General features: G+C 34.5%; 2 protein-coding genes across 2 annotated transcripts; one reads left to right on the forward strand and one right to left on the reverse strand.

Annotated features, from left to right (window-relative positions):
• The first annotated feature begins 4,146 nt into the window (after positions 1-4,146).
• LOC116112360 lies at positions 4,147-7,735 on the forward strand. Its single transcript, XM_031398502.1, has 3 exons — positions 4,147-5,611; positions 7,264-7,354; positions 7,461-7,735. The coding sequence occupies exon 1, from the start codon at positions 4,301-4,303 to the stop codon at positions 5,477-5,479; it is 1,179 nt and encodes a 392-aa protein (XP_031254362.1). The 5' UTR covers positions 4,147-4,300; the 3' UTR covers positions 5,480-5,611; positions 7,264-7,354; positions 7,461-7,735.
• Positions 7,736-9,374: 1,639 nt separating this feature from the next.
• On the reverse strand, positions 9,375-11,368 carry LOC116112359 (cilia- and flagella-associated protein 251-like). The gene is made up of 2 exons (XM_031398500.1): positions 11,172-11,368; positions 9,375-11,086 (listed from the first exon to the last, which is right to left on the reverse strand). Exons 1-2 carry the CDS (start codon positions 11,320-11,322, stop codon positions 9,669-9,671), a joined length of 1,569 nt encoding a protein of 522 aa, XP_031254360.1. The 5' UTR covers positions 11,323-11,368; the 3' UTR covers positions 9,375-9,668.
• Between the last annotated feature and the right edge of the window lie 3,889 nt (positions 11,369-15,257).

Genomic DNA, 15,257 nt, shown 5'->3' on the forward strand with positions numbered 1-15,257 from the left:
TAAGCTAGCATGTAGTGATTTTCTATATAGAGAGGGGAGCAAAGTTCCATGTAAATTCTTGAACCAAAATCCAGCTTCTGTTGGTGTTTCAATGATGATATTGCATGAGGACAAGACAAACATTAAACGTCAAGCACTTTACAGCTGCAAGTTTTTCTAACAAGGTTAACTCGGGCATCCAGACCATAGCCGCACACAGTGAACTTTTGAGCATTAAGAGGATAGGCAAACAGTGCATTTGACAAATCCATACATTCTCACAATAATTTTTCAGCCGACGGAACAAGGGTTGTAGTAAAATTATTTGACTCCGTACGACGCTCATGGAACCATCGTGACAATGTCCTCTAGATTGCATCAAAAAGTGCAACTATTGGAAACTCTCTTTCTATTAACAACATCGAATTTATGGACTCGGCTATGTTCATGGTCATGACATCAAACCTTCTTCTAGAAAAGTAAGCTATACTCCATCGCTTGAAACCAACATCATGCTCAAGATACTTAGCAACTCTATCATCCTTGATTCAGATTTGCTAGAAGTGCTCCTCAAACTCATCAACCCGATAAGCTTTTGCTGCTATGTAGTATGTTTGAAGGAGGCCAGCACACTTAAACTTTTGTTTTATGTTCTAACCAAGGTGCCCCATACAGAATCTGTGATGTGCTTGAGGTAAATAGTGGCAATCCTCTTCTTTATAGAGTGGTGCCTATCGGATATTATGCACAACTCATCACTGTCAGGCACTATCGTACGTAATTGTTGAAAAAACCAAGTCCATAACTTGTCATTCTCAGAGTCAACCACACACCATGTAATAGGATATGTGTGATTCTCGCTGTCTTGTGTAGTGGCCACCAACAATGTACCTCCATACTTTCCCATAAAAAAGAAACCATCAACAACCAACACCTTTCTCATGTTTACAAAACCCCTTATAGCAGAACCGTAAGCAACAAAAAAAAAAATATTTAAACATCATATTCTTGTCCCACTTCAAAGTTGTCTTGCTACCTTGGTTTGTCAACTCAAGCATATAACGGTACGCTTCTAATACTGCGTACCCATGCTCTGGTGTGCCCCTCACAAAATCTTGTGCACGTTGTCTCCCTTTCCAGCATTTCCAGTAACTAACAACACATCCCAACTCTGTGCGCACAAGTCTCTGAATGTTTTTAGGAGATGGACCTTCCCCTTCAACGAACTGACTTTTGACAAATTGTCTAATAACATCAGCAGAGGCTTGTTGATGCTCACCTGAAATATGTCCCAAATCACATGTGTGCTCACGGGTATATGTGCTAAAAATAAATTTTTTGGACTCTGCCAACCTTCTACAATAAACCTGCCACTTACACTTTCGGTCATGACATGCAATCATCACAACTAATGAATTTGAATTTTTGGTGATGAACTCAAAATTACCTCTCATCGCAATAAGTTTTAGCTTCTTCACCACTTCCTCTTTGTTGTCAAATAAATACCCTATGCGCAACTCTGATCCATCCATAAAAACATGAGCTGATTCACTACTACCTGCAATTGCCCTTTCTGAACCTGCATAAATGACCATAGTGTTCTCTTCCTCACAAACTACACTTCTGCATAATTTTTATTTAAAGGAATCTCTACATCTGCGGAAACATGTAGGGGGTTGGTAACGTGCCGAATGCTCCAAATTAATAACCTTACTAACCTAACTACTAAATTGCATATAGGGTGAGCAAAGGTCAATCCCATAGGGAATGATTCGATTAAATCCTATGTTCTAACCAATAACCACAACGAAAACAATAGAAAAATAAAATAAAATCCTAAACGGTAAACATGACAACAAAATAAAGAAAGGGGTTGTAGACAATGCAATCAAAAGTGAAACAAATAAATCTCAAATGGTAGAAAATATCAGATTAAAAACAGTCAATTCTCGGTTCAAGATCCACCTAAACATGCATTGTATATGAACTAACCGTAACATTACTCTATCTCATTATTATGGAATTATTGACCCTAGGAAACAACAAGCTCTGTTACCCGAATTTTCCCTTAATTTTCACTACTGAAACAAGCTCTTCAATTAGATCCTAACCTTTGAACAACCTAGAATAAGCTTTCTAAGCTTAATTCAATGGCAGCCTTAAGAATTATGAAAATAGATCAATCCAAGCAACAATCACGTAAGTTCGGATTATTTAACTTAGGTTATGTTATTCAAGACAATAGACTGAAAACTTGTCCATAATCATCTATCATCATGTNAAAAGCCACACGTGAGATGTTATTATAATTAATTGATCAATTAATTAAGAAGATTAAGACAGATTCCCTTTCTGAGTTTGTGTTATTATCATATTATTATTATTTTATTATTTAAATAAGGTTTTGGCCAAAAAAATTTGTAGCAATATTTTGTTGGAAGTTGTCCTAATCAGAGTTGGTTTTTGGAGATAAGTTTTTAGATATTTATTGATAAATATGTAAAACATCATTTTAATTAAAGATTAAGATTCTCTTTTGTCAGATATTTGTATTGTTTCAAATAAAATAATTAAATTGTATAGTTATTGATTTTAATTATAATGATAATTCAATATATATTTTTAATAAATATTTTTTTTTATAAATTATCTGTCCAAATTCATTCAACTCATTTATGTCAACTCGTCAAAATTTTTTCATGGTTTAAATTATAGTTCCTAAATAATTTATTCATCAATATTATTATTATTTTTGTCATTTTAATTTGATAATTTTCCTTTTTTCTAATCACATTAATATTAAAATCAATTTACATGTACCTCAATTAATTTTTCAGAGTCTTAAAAGTTTGATCGCTTTAAAAATCCGATCCAATAATCCTTTAGTAACCACCTTTATTAGCACTTAAAAAGACTCAATCTCAAAAGCTTAAAAAACTTAAAAACCTAATTTTATTATTCTATTATGGGGTCACCCAATAACAGATAACAAATTCTCACTCCAATTTATCCTTAAAATGATAATTTAGAATTTCCTAAATTTAAAAAAAAAAGCTAAGTAGATAGGGATATTTTGGTATTATTAGTGGTAATTTCGTCAATATAGAGGTCTCTTCTTCTAGAAGAAAGAATAAGAAAGAGAAGACCAAGTCGCTCTCCTGCATTACGCGCCAACGAAGACTCAGCTGTAGCTGCCGCGTGTCCGAGCCTAAAAAATGACTGGGCTTTTGTCAGTAAAATCATCGCTTAATCTCACGTGGACAAACAGGACAAGACTACGCCACGTGGCGAAATATCAATGCACCAAGTACTGCTCTTCGGACTTTGACGCTTTATTGTTAATCAACGGCTCAGATCTCTTCCCATCGGCCGTGTCCACTGCGTGTGTACTGCCTTACCGCGTGTACAAGATTTAGTGAATCCCTATGCTCATCCCAAAACAAATTTATGAAAATGAAAAAAAATATACCACCTATGAACAAACACAAATATTAAAATATTTCATTATAGTTAAAAAAAAAGAAGTATTTATTTAAAAAAAAAAAAAAAAAAACCTTCTACTTACAATTTTGAATGAACTTCTATAATTTGATGGTGTTAAATTAAACAGTTAGGAATAATTATTTTTATGTTTATACAAGATATCTTAATATAGTGAAATTATAGGATAGACAGCCTAAAATAGTATAAAGAATTTACTTGAAAATTAAATTACAGTATCCTAACTTTAGTAATAATATATGAGGATGAATACATAATTTCTTTTTTAATCTAAAGTATTAGGAATTATGATATCTATGGCTAAAAGTAATAATATAAAGTAACCATTATTAAGATAAAATAATGTCATAATTTCGGTAAGACATGTTTATAAATGTGTTATCAATTAAATAAAAGGGTATCTTACTATATTAACTCAATAATATTATTTCATCAAATTCAATTATTTATTATAGTCCCCTCCAAAATAATATGGTATAAAATCATTAGAATTAAGTAGCCAACAAACCCATTTAAACTCATAAAATTTATCACAAATTTTAATATCATTATTTGATCAAATAACTAATTAAATTCCCCTCTAAAATAATTAATAAAGTAATAGTAAATTCCGAATATAGTAACAATAATTTATCCGTTTGAAGAACTTTCTCTTTCCAACTACCAAATTACGCGGTCCGAAACTCCCCCAATAAAATCCCACTCTCCACTTATTAGGGTTCCTCAATTCTCACTCTCCCCTAATTTTCTCACAATTCCACCATTTTCCCACTTCAATTCTCCATCTCCGCACCTCAAATTTCCTTTCTTTCATGTAATCATGCCCGCCACCGACTGCCAGGGCTCATCGGCGGCGCCTTTCTCCAACCTCGGCCGTTCCATTCTCAGTCTCCGCCGCGATCAGGCCGTTCATTCCATGGACAGCGACACCGTCTCCGGTTCCTCTCCCGAGGTCGACCTGGAGTCCTTCCAGCGGAAGATTTCGGACCGGTTCATGGACTTGTCGTCCGGTTCGGACGAGTTGCTCTCGCTTGCGTGGGTTCAGAAGCTTCTCGACTTGTTCCTCGTTTCGCAGGATGAGTTTCGTGTTGTTTTGTTTAATAATAGGTCGCAGCTTCATAAGGCACCGATGGATCGGCTTATTGCTGAGTATTCTGAACGGAGCGTGAAGGCGCTTGACGTTTGCAATGCGATTCGTGATGGGATTGAGCAGATCAGACAGTGGCAGAAGCTTATTGAAATCGTTCTTATTGCTTTGGATGATCGGAGAATGTTATGTGAAGGACAGGTTCGGCGAGCTAAGAAGGCTGTGATTGATTTGGCGATTAGTATGCTTGATGAGAAAGATTCCGGCACGGCTTTGGCTCATCGGAACCGGTCTTTTGGGAGGAATAACTTGAAGGATCATCACAATCGATCCTTGGGGCATTTTCGATCATTGTCATGGAGTGTTTCGAGGTCTTGGTCGGCTGCTCGGCAGTTGCAGGCGATTGGGAATAATTTGTATGCTCCAAAGGGTAATGAAATTATGGCTACAAATGGGCTTGCCGCGTTGGTGTTCACCATGAGTTCGTTATTGTTGTTTGTAATGTGGGCGCTTGTGGCGGCTATTCCGTGTCAGGATCGTGGTTTGCAAGTGCATTTTCCGGTGTCTAGGCAATTTATTTGGGCGGGGCCGATGATGGTATTGCACGAGAAGATTTTGGAGGAGTCGAAGAAACGAGAGAGGAGAAATGCTTGCGGGTTGATGAGGGAGATTCATCAGATTGAGAAAAGCACGAGGTTGATGAACGAGTTGTTGGATTCGATTCAGTATCCAGTGGCCGAGGAGAAGGAGGGCGAGGTGAGACAAAAAGTGAAGGAATTATCAATTGTTTGCGAAACAATAAAAGAGGGATTGGACCCGTTGGAGAGACATGTGAGAGAGGTGTTTCATAAGATCGTGCGCAGCCGAACCGAAGGACTTGATTGCTTTGGAAGGATGCATGGTCCTGATTAGTTTGTATTTGAAAATTTGATTATAGGTGTCAGGTGTGAAAAGTGCAAATGGGTTTCGTTGTATTTTTGCTTTTTGGGAATGCCTGGAAGATAAAGGTAAGAGTGTTGGAGGATGGCACTGGAAATAAACGGGGTAAGGAGGAAAATTTTCATTGTATTTATCAGCATATATTGTGTAAAGAAAGTAGGATATGAAATGGGATAATCACATTTCGCGATGATGATGTCCTTCTTTTGTGTTTCTGTTGTATAATCAAATTTCTGAGTAAATTGCATCTTGGTGCTGTAGTTGATTTTGTTTTGGCAGTTTTTTTCCCCAATTTTGGCTTCTGTACATGCTGTGTATTGGAAAGAGCAAAGTGTTACTGTAAATTTTTGTTATTTCATTTTGTTTTCAATGCAAGTACAAGCTGCATAGAGTATCAATCGAGTGTTCAATGTTTTGATTTTTTCTAAGGTGTATATAGAGTTGCAATGACTTCAAATAATATGTGGCCAAGCTACCTAATGTGGTGAACTTGGTTTTGAAGAGTTGAGGATGTTGGAGTTCATTCTTCTTCTTGTACGCTGACGATTTGTGTCTCGGGTAGGGTTGTTAAATCTGCTGTCATAATTTGCATGAGAGACTATGTTTATAATCTCTCTTTTTTATTTTTGTGACTTTTCTTGCTCATAGAACTTATTACTTCTGCTGATATGAAATATGGGATCCTCATCCTTGTACTCGCGTTTGAGTACTCTACTTGCTTTTGCAGTCTCCAGGAAGATGACTGGCCAATATGTATGGTGCTCTGTTCTTTGTTTCCTACAATATAATATTTTTGAGGAATGAAAATAAAGAAATGTTTAAAATGTTCTCCTTAAACTCCATGATTTATTTTCCATCCTTAATTATCATACAAGATGGAGTTTCTGCTGGTGATATCCCAATGAAGTCATGAATATTCATCACCACGTACTTCCTAATGAAATTTGTCTTGGGTATTCTGTTATCTGTTTTATGCGTAGATGACTTATAGCATTCAATTGTGGAGTTCGATGTCACAAGCAATTGATTTTCTGGTGTCTGCCGTTTACTCTGAATCTGTCCCATTTGGAAGTCAAGAAAATGCTATGTCAACAGAATTTGTGGATGAAACATCAATAATTTTCATTAGGTGCTTGATTTTCTGCTTGGTAGTCCTCTACTCTAAGGATGCTTTGTTGTATTTTTTCCTTGGTCCTTTTCTTAGTGGTTAGGGATAAAGATGGTGTGGTTGATCTCCATGGAATGGTGTTTACTCAACCATCAAGATGAATATAATCATATTACCTGTGTCTTATCTGAAAAAAGAATATAACCATAATACCATATTACTAAATTACATGAATGTTGTAGAGTCCTGGTTCTAACTTAATTTTGGATTTTCAATTGGAATAGTGAATAAGTAACCCAATTTTGCCCGCTTAATGGAAATCACCAGAGAAGGCTATACTATATTGGTGTCAGATATGGATTCAAGTGTTGGTTATGTGGATGTATTTGAGCTTTGTATGTTTAATGTTCATGATGCTAGCTTCAGCATATGATTTTTGCTTCATTGTTGGCTTCCTGTGTCCCCTGCTCTCGAAGTTCCTTCAATTGATTGCGACAAATATCTTGCAATCTCTTAGTATAAATGCTAGAAATTGCTTTTGTTGTCGGCAGAATAATTTATCTACAACCTTGAGAAAGAGCTTAGTTTCATATATACTTCTGCCGTGTCAATTATATTGATATCATAGGCTTGTATGAACTGTTCACAGGTAAATTTCTAAATTCTGCTTATGAAGACTCCTTTGTCGCTGTTTCTAAGCTCTTCTTGAAACAGCAAGGCATCTCAGCTGTACCCAACAGGTATGCGTTCAAAATTCTTAATTGTTAACTCTCTGCCTCAAGTTCATTCAAACTATTGTCTTTATTTCTGTTGGTTAAAAGTGTCCCTTACTCTCTGCTGTCCCAGCATCCCTGACATCGAGCAGTGGCACGGTTGGTGGCACATAACATCCCCACCTGATCGATGCAAATTCTGGCCATATATAATCTACCCAAGGAGCTGGAGATGCTAGCCAGAGCAGTGGCCCTCACCACAACACCTTGTTAGCTGTCATAACTCGAAAGCTTTTAGTAATCAAAAGGGTCTTGTTTTCTTTTCTTGGCTGGAATTGAACATCTCAAATAGAGTCTCAAGATTGAATATCTATATTTTTGCAAGTTCAGCGACTGTTGTCATTGAGATTTTAATTATATGAAAGTGACTTGCATTGTATCTCTCTGTGGGTGTTTGTGATGCTAAGAAAAAGACTTGATTGCTTTTCTATTGAATTTTGTTTCACGAGTTCACTAAAAAGAAAAGAAAAGAAAAGAAAACGCGGGGGATTTATTTTTCTATAATTGCAGATATTCTTCTTTGCTTAACATATAAGGAATTATAATATCATTTCACATCATGCCCAAAATGTCATTTGTGCCTGACTTTTGATGGTCTGATTGATTGGTTGCATATGGAAGATGAATATATCGAAGACTTTCTCTTAGTATTAAAGTAGTGTTCTTCTCTCTTGTAAGATTTTTTTTTATCAAGCCTAACTTTGTTGGATTGAAAGCTTGATCATGGGGCCCTTTATAATTATGTACAAAGGGTCGCTTTGTTTTCAAGTTATTCGGCTTTAACTGCTTTAACGGTTGCAAGTTTGCAGTTCTTATCACGAAATGTTCTGATCCACTAGCATCCACATAACATCACATGAACTGTTCTTGGCTCCCAGGCAACAAATTTTGACTCACTTCAGCTTTTCAGTTAAAAGTTTTACTGAGATTCGATTTTAACTTCTTGTCTTTTTCACATGTGATTTGAGAAAAGCTAAAGCTACCAAGCTTCTCCTCAAGAAAAATGTGCTATTGCTACTACCTTTATAATTATACCAGAGCAATCACATTTCTTTGAATTGCAGGATGTACGATGCTTAACTTGCGTAGCTGTCCATGCAATGACTTACTGCACAAAATGCGCCGCTGATGATTAATACTACTACGACGCCCGAAGTAAATTGAGTAAACACCTTTTTCCACCCAAAGTTTGTCTTAACGACTTTTCACCCAAAAAGTTTCAAAATACCATTTTTTCACTCAAAGTTAATATTTCGTTACTACTTAAAGCTAATTCCGGCTGCGAAAATTCTTTTCGTCACCATCATTTGAACCTGTGGTCTCCTTTATAAAAAAACCCCTTTCGCTTCGATATTTGATTTCTCGTCGATTGTCAACCATCGTAAAGTTAAGATTTCATGTTTTTAGTTGATTTCCTACTTATTTTGACGGTGAATATTTAATCTATCACTACCATTCGATCCATCGGTTTTCACTTTACAAAACCTCTCTCACTCTCACTCTCACTCTTGGTGATTTGCCGAACATCGGTTGATAAAGTGAAGTATATTTTGGGTGGTAACGGAATATTAACTTTAGGTGGGAAAATGTCATTAAGACAATTCTTGGGTGGGAAAAAGTCGTTTAAATAAATTTATTGTGAGCTCAATATCTTTAGGCCCAAAACTGTAGCTGCCTGAACAAAATTTATGCATTTGAGACGTCACATGAAATAGAAACGGAATGTGATTCCAATTCCAGGAAAAAAAAAAAAAAAAAAAAAATAGGGGCAATCTAAACGTTGCTAGAAGGATTGAAAAATATCAGATTCAAGACCTATATTTGATAAATTTGGTTTAAAAAAAATTCATCCGAAAGACTATTAAAAGTTAAAACAATGGGATGCTTTTCATGATTCTGAACAGTTTTAAGTTTTTGTTTATGAAGAAGATTCAAGTTTCAGACTCCACAGGCTAAAATTGAAGAACTTGATCCTTTATGTCATAGTGTGATTAATGAAACTCTGCAACTTTTTATGGTATTAACTCCTTAACTGCAGTGACAACTTAGCGTAAAGATTGAGCGTGTTTAAGTTCTTCAATCAAAATGTTACAAAAATTTTATACAATATGCTAGTTTTGATAAGGAAAAATTGCAGCATCTTATTTGAGAAATGATCTTTGGTATTGTCATATCAGAAAAAAGCAAATAATTGTATTGATTTAACTATAAATAAATAATGTCACAATTTGTATAAAAAATATGCGTGATTGATACAATCCCATTTGGGATGTAATTTGGTTTATGTTTTCTTAGCTCTAATGAAATGGAAAACAAGCACTAAAATAGATACAAGTAAGGCTGATCCTGCAACAACAAGAGGAGGACACATCTTGGACATTTTTTCAACATGCTTCTTCATTTGGGATGCTTCCTCACTCAGATCGTTTTGCTTCTCCAATTCCAGAGATTCATGTTCCTCAACTTTTTCTTTAGATATTTCTTCTCTAGTTTCTTTTTCTTTAATTTCTTTCCCTTGAGTTTCTTCACTAGTTTGATCTGCCAAGTTATTCAGATTTGATGTTTCTTGCTGCTCAGGTTCCTGATGGGATTCAGGTTTTGTTGATTCTTGAACTTCTTCTCCAGGTTCCTGCCTCGGTGATTCTCCGGGCTTTTCATTTTGCAGTTGATGCTTTTCTTTTGTAGTTTCTTCCTCTTCAATCTCATTTGATGGTGAACTTGGAGGTTCAGTTGGCGCAGTCATTTGATCATCTCCAGGGATTTTAGATTCAATGTTCTCCGGACTAGGAACTTGTTCTTCCAATTCTTGCACCTGTGCTCTTTCTTCAGGATGATTTTCTCTCTGAGTTTCTTCGGTTGGTGGTGATTCTGTTTTCTGTGGGCGATCACTCTCTTTCTCGGCTGCTTCATGAGGTTCCACAGACCCAGTTGCTTGATTCATTTCAGTACTGGCCTGAGGCTCAATTTCTGGGCCTCCAGGTGATTGCTCCACAACCTGATCATTTTCTTCCAAGCTTTTAACTTCAGGCTCTTTGACTCTTTCAGGAACCTTTTCAGCTTCATTTGAAAATGTCCTGGACTCATCTCCGTCAACCTTTTGCTCTTCCGAAGCAATTTCTTCCGTGAGTTCTTCAGGTGTTTCCTTTACAGCCTCCCCAGCATAGTCTCCTCCCGGAAACTCTTCAGCTTTTGTTGCTGCAGGTTGTCCCTGATCACTTGCTTTTTCCAAAACCTGACCAGAATCCTCCAAGCTTTCATTCTTTTGCTCTATAGTTTCAGGAACCTCTCTTTCCACAACCTGGTCAGTTTCTTCCTTTTCTATTGGCTTTTCAGACTCTTTCTGAATTTCCTCTTTTGCTTTCTCAATTCCGGGAACTTCCTCAGCTTCAGTTCTCCCTCTATCTTCCTCCTCTTCCTCCTCTTCCTTCACTTCCTCAATCCCAACCCCACAAATTCCCTTGTCCAATTTCGGCATAACAATTGTCAAGGTTGATGTTTCATCATTAAGCTTGGCCTTAATTTTATCTAATTTCACCCTTTCCGGAATCCGAAAAACTTTCCTGAAAGCCTTTACCTCCACCTCTTTCCTGACCATAATCCAACCCAGCAACACCATCTCCTGAACAGGCTTCTTCCCACCAATTGCAATTCGATTCCCGGCTTCATTTATCTCAATGTCAATGTTCTCCCTTCTGAAACCTGCATTTTGTTTAATTAACACTAAAATAAGAATAAAAATGGAAAATGTTGCAATGCAAAAATGGAATGGAAATTGACAAGAGACCTTTGAGATGGCCAATGAGGATGAACTTGGAGTCAGTTTCTGTAGACATGAAAAGAGGGCCAGAGGATTCTTTTGTGATCCTGAAATCAGCCATTTTGGAAGTCAAATCATCCCTGTTATGGGTGATCTTGAGTCCCAATTCAAGCTCCATTGCTATCTTTTTTTTTTTCTTTTTTTTTTCCCCAAATTGTAATGTTCTTAGCTAGTAATAATAAGTTGAGAAATGGAACAGAAACATGATGATCAAAGGCATTTTAACAGGTTTAGTTAACAGAAAGCCCTGGTGTTTGTTCACAAGAGAAAAGCATATATTCATTGCTTCCCAAATTATATTTTTTTTGCCTTTAGTGGGAAGTAATGGCATTTTGTTGATACCAAAACATGATTTCTGCTGTACTTCGTTATATTGAAATCGATTTGTTTAGGATTTTTGTATAAACTATTGATTTGGTGAAAAAGCCCTTTAAAATGGATGACTTAAGAGGCCTTCAAAGGAACATGCAACGTTATTGCAAAGAATATCATATGCAGAAGGCCAAAGCAAACGGTCTTGAGGTTTCCATGCAAAATGAAACGCAATGCAAAATGAAACAACTTCATCAATGTCGCTTACCTTTTCACATCCGAGCTTGAACCAGTTTCATATCTCAGAAAATTCTGAACCAAATATATATATATATACACTGAACAAAGCCGTCTCAAGAACATTTGTGACCCTAAACAAGAGTTACTTTAGAGGCGTACAAATAATATAAGAATAAAGGTAGATTGATAAACATTTGTCATAATTTTATTTTACAAACAGTGACATGACAGCTCGTAATTGGTTAGTTCGTATTTGGTCAGGCGAGACCCATTATAAGTTGACCAATTACCAGCTGACACGTCGCGTTTGTGAGAGAAAATTAGCGAGAAAGATTTATGAGTGTAATACTATTGATAATATAAGCATATATTAAAAAATTGTTTCAAATTTATTTTTCAACGCAAATAAGATTTTATTAACTTTAATTTTGAAAAACTTCTTTTTGTTGAACCTACAGTAACATGAATAGTTAATAGTATTTTATAATCCATCCATGCATTTGGAAAAGAATTCATATTTTTTTTAAAATCTAATATCTTAAGTGGTGTTTTAATTTTCACGTTTATATTTTCTTTTAAAATTTTTAATTCTGAATATAAATCTAAACTATCAATATAAGGGAGCATGTCATATTTTAAAAAAAATTTAAGATTTAAACAATTTTTCTTCAAATTATCATCATCAAGCAATTTGAACTTTTCTATATTATAAAAGAAACCAAAATTATCACTATATATTTCAAATTGTTCAAACCTAGTTTGAAGTGAGGAAATGGTATGATCAACTAAATATGTGAAATAATTTATTCTAAAAGATTCTTCAGTGGACAATTTCATCTCTTCGTTTTCATTCTTATCAAATTGTTTTTTTCTCTTTATTGTACGTTTTTCATGAAATTTTGGTTCCATATTCATTTGCTCTACAATCTGTTTAGCAAAAATCATAAAAGATGTAAACCTAGTCTCTCTATATTTTTCAAAAAATGAAACAAGACCTTTCAACTCATCTGTTGCAACAACAATGTCCATATTTTTAGATTGTAGATATTTTGCTAACCGTATTAACAACAAATAATATTTCATACCAAATAATCATGCCTAATAGAAATTCAAAATTTTCAATCTCATATGTTACTAAAGAAATAGCTTCATTTTTTATTTTAGGATCTTCACTAGTTTCTGCTAATTGATATAAAACATCTCTTATTTGTGGAGCTTGAAATTTTATTTCTTTAACACTTTCAACACGACTTTCCCAACGTGTTTGTGATAATGGCTTAAGTGTGAAATTAGAAACATGATCTTGCAAAATTTTCCATCGTTTTGTAGAAGAAGAAAATAATGAGTATATGCGTTTTGTCACTCCAAAAATATAATAGCATTAGCACATGAATTAGTCATATCACAAAGAACTAAATTAAGATTGTGACAACCACATGGTGTATGAAATGCTCTATAATTTATATCTACTAATCTTTTTTGCACACCTTGTTGTTGACCTTTCATATTAGACCCATTATCATATTCTTGTCCTCTCACATTATTTACATCAAGTTCAAGATTTTTTAGTTTACTTGTGAGTGCATTAAAAAGACCTTGACCAGAAGTATCATCCACTTTTATAAAATCTATAAAGTACTCTTCTATTTTTATTGGACTTATTGAAATATCTACACATCTTAATATAAGTGACATTTGTTCTTGATGACTTGTATCTAGGGTACAATCAAGTATAACTGAAAAATATTTTGATTCTTTTATTTTTTTTAATAATGGTATTTCTTATTTCTAATGCTAAAATATTTATCAACTCATTTTGTATATTATGACCAAGACAATGAGTATGAAGTTCTTCATTTTGAATACTACTAAGGTGTTCTTGCATTATTGGATCAAACTCAGCAATAATTTCAATTAAATTAAAAAAAATTCCATTATTTTCTTGACAAATCTTCTCATTTGTACCACGAAATGTCAAATTATTTTTTGAAAGATTTTTTACAACCGCTATAATTCTTAATAGTACATTCTTCCAATGCTCTCTCTTTATTTATTTTCTCTTGTAGACATTTATCAATTGTTTTGTTTTTAAGCAATCTCATCTCAACATCAACCCAAATGTTCATATTTACATCATGTTCTTTGCTTGTTTTGTGGCTTTTAAGTTTGGCACTAAGATTTTTCCAATCATGTGCTAATTGAATTGCATTTTATTTTAAACTAAATAATTTACAACAAAAACAAAATACTTTATCTAATTCTTTTGAATATATATATATATATATATATACACTGGCCATTTTCTATCATGTTTTTCTCCATTTGGTAATTTTCAAATGTAATGAATTGTAGAAAAGCGTCTGGAATGTTCATCTCTTAGAAAATCTAAAACTTGTCTAATTGTTAGACTTGGCAAAATGGGCGGGTGGACCGAGTTCGGGTTGTCACAGGTACGAGTCATATACGGGTCCAAAATATTGGACCTGTACCCTATCCTATATAGGTACGGGTGGACCCGAGGGTGCCCGTTTTTTCTCTCTCCATGTTTTAAATTTTGCAGTTTCACCCCCAATAGTTTTCAATTATGACAGTTACACCTCCAAAATTCCTGCAGTTTTAATTTTTTACATTTACACCCCCAAAATCAACTACTCTAAATTCAATTCAATTTAGAATATAAACAAATAGGAACCAAAATAAACAAATAACACATAAACAAACACAATAAGTCAATAACATATAATACAAAACTATAAATACCAACCAAAATAAACAAATACATAATCACTAATAGTAATACAAATAAACAAACACAACAATCAAGTCAATAACATATAATACAAAACTACAAATACCAGCCAAAATAAACAAATATATAATCACTAATACACATAAGCAAACACAATAAGTCAATAACATAAAATACAAAACTACAAATACCAATTAAAATAAACAAATACATAATCAAATGTTTAACAAAAAACATCCTTGGGTAGCAAATGTTCATCCCATAGTGGGGGCGATAGAGTCTCTTGATTCCACAGTCCCGGAATTAGTTAATGGCATATCAAGATCATCATCCGAATCATTATTCACATCATCATCTATAAAACAATGATCAACTACAAATATTAATAAATGTAAATAATAAAATATATGAAATATAATGTTAACATGTTACCTGTAAACTCATATCCATATAGCCAAGTCCAAGTGCATATCAAAGATTCTGCATTTTTAGGTCGAAGTGAGCTTCGATATTTGTTGAGCACTTTACTGCCAATACTAAAAAGTGGATTTCGAAGCAATATATGTTATCAGTATTGCCATGATATCACGAGCCATCATGGCAAGTACCGGATAACGATCACAATTGTTCTTCCAATGATCGAGGATATCCAAATTCTGATATTTGAGGCGATCAAACTTCATTTCTTCCAAATAAAGATCTAATTCAGATTTCTTAGTGGAAATAAAACCATTCTCGTAGTTGTCAAAATC

This window comes from Pistacia vera, unplaced genomic scaffold (genome assembly GCF_008641045.1).
Source record: "Pistacia vera cultivar Batoury unplaced genomic scaffold, PisVer_v2 Contig660, whole genome shotgun sequence".
In the NCBI taxonomy this organism is placed as follows: Eukaryota; Viridiplantae; Streptophyta; class Magnoliopsida; order Sapindales; family Anacardiaceae; genus Pistacia; species Pistacia vera.

Coding starts and splice junctions, on each gene's coding strand:
- LOC116112360 (XM_031398502.1), top strand. CDS start 4,301: ATGCCCGCCACCGACTGCCAGGGCTCATCGGCGGCGCCTTTCTCCAAC.
- LOC116112359 (XM_031398500.1), bottom strand. CDS start 11,322: ATGGAGCTTGAATTGGGACTCAAGATCACCCATAACAGGGATGATTTG. Junction 11,087..11,171: donor CCTCATTGGCCATCTCAAAG/GTCTCTTGTCAA, acceptor AACAAAATGCAG/GTTTCAGAAGGGAGAACATT.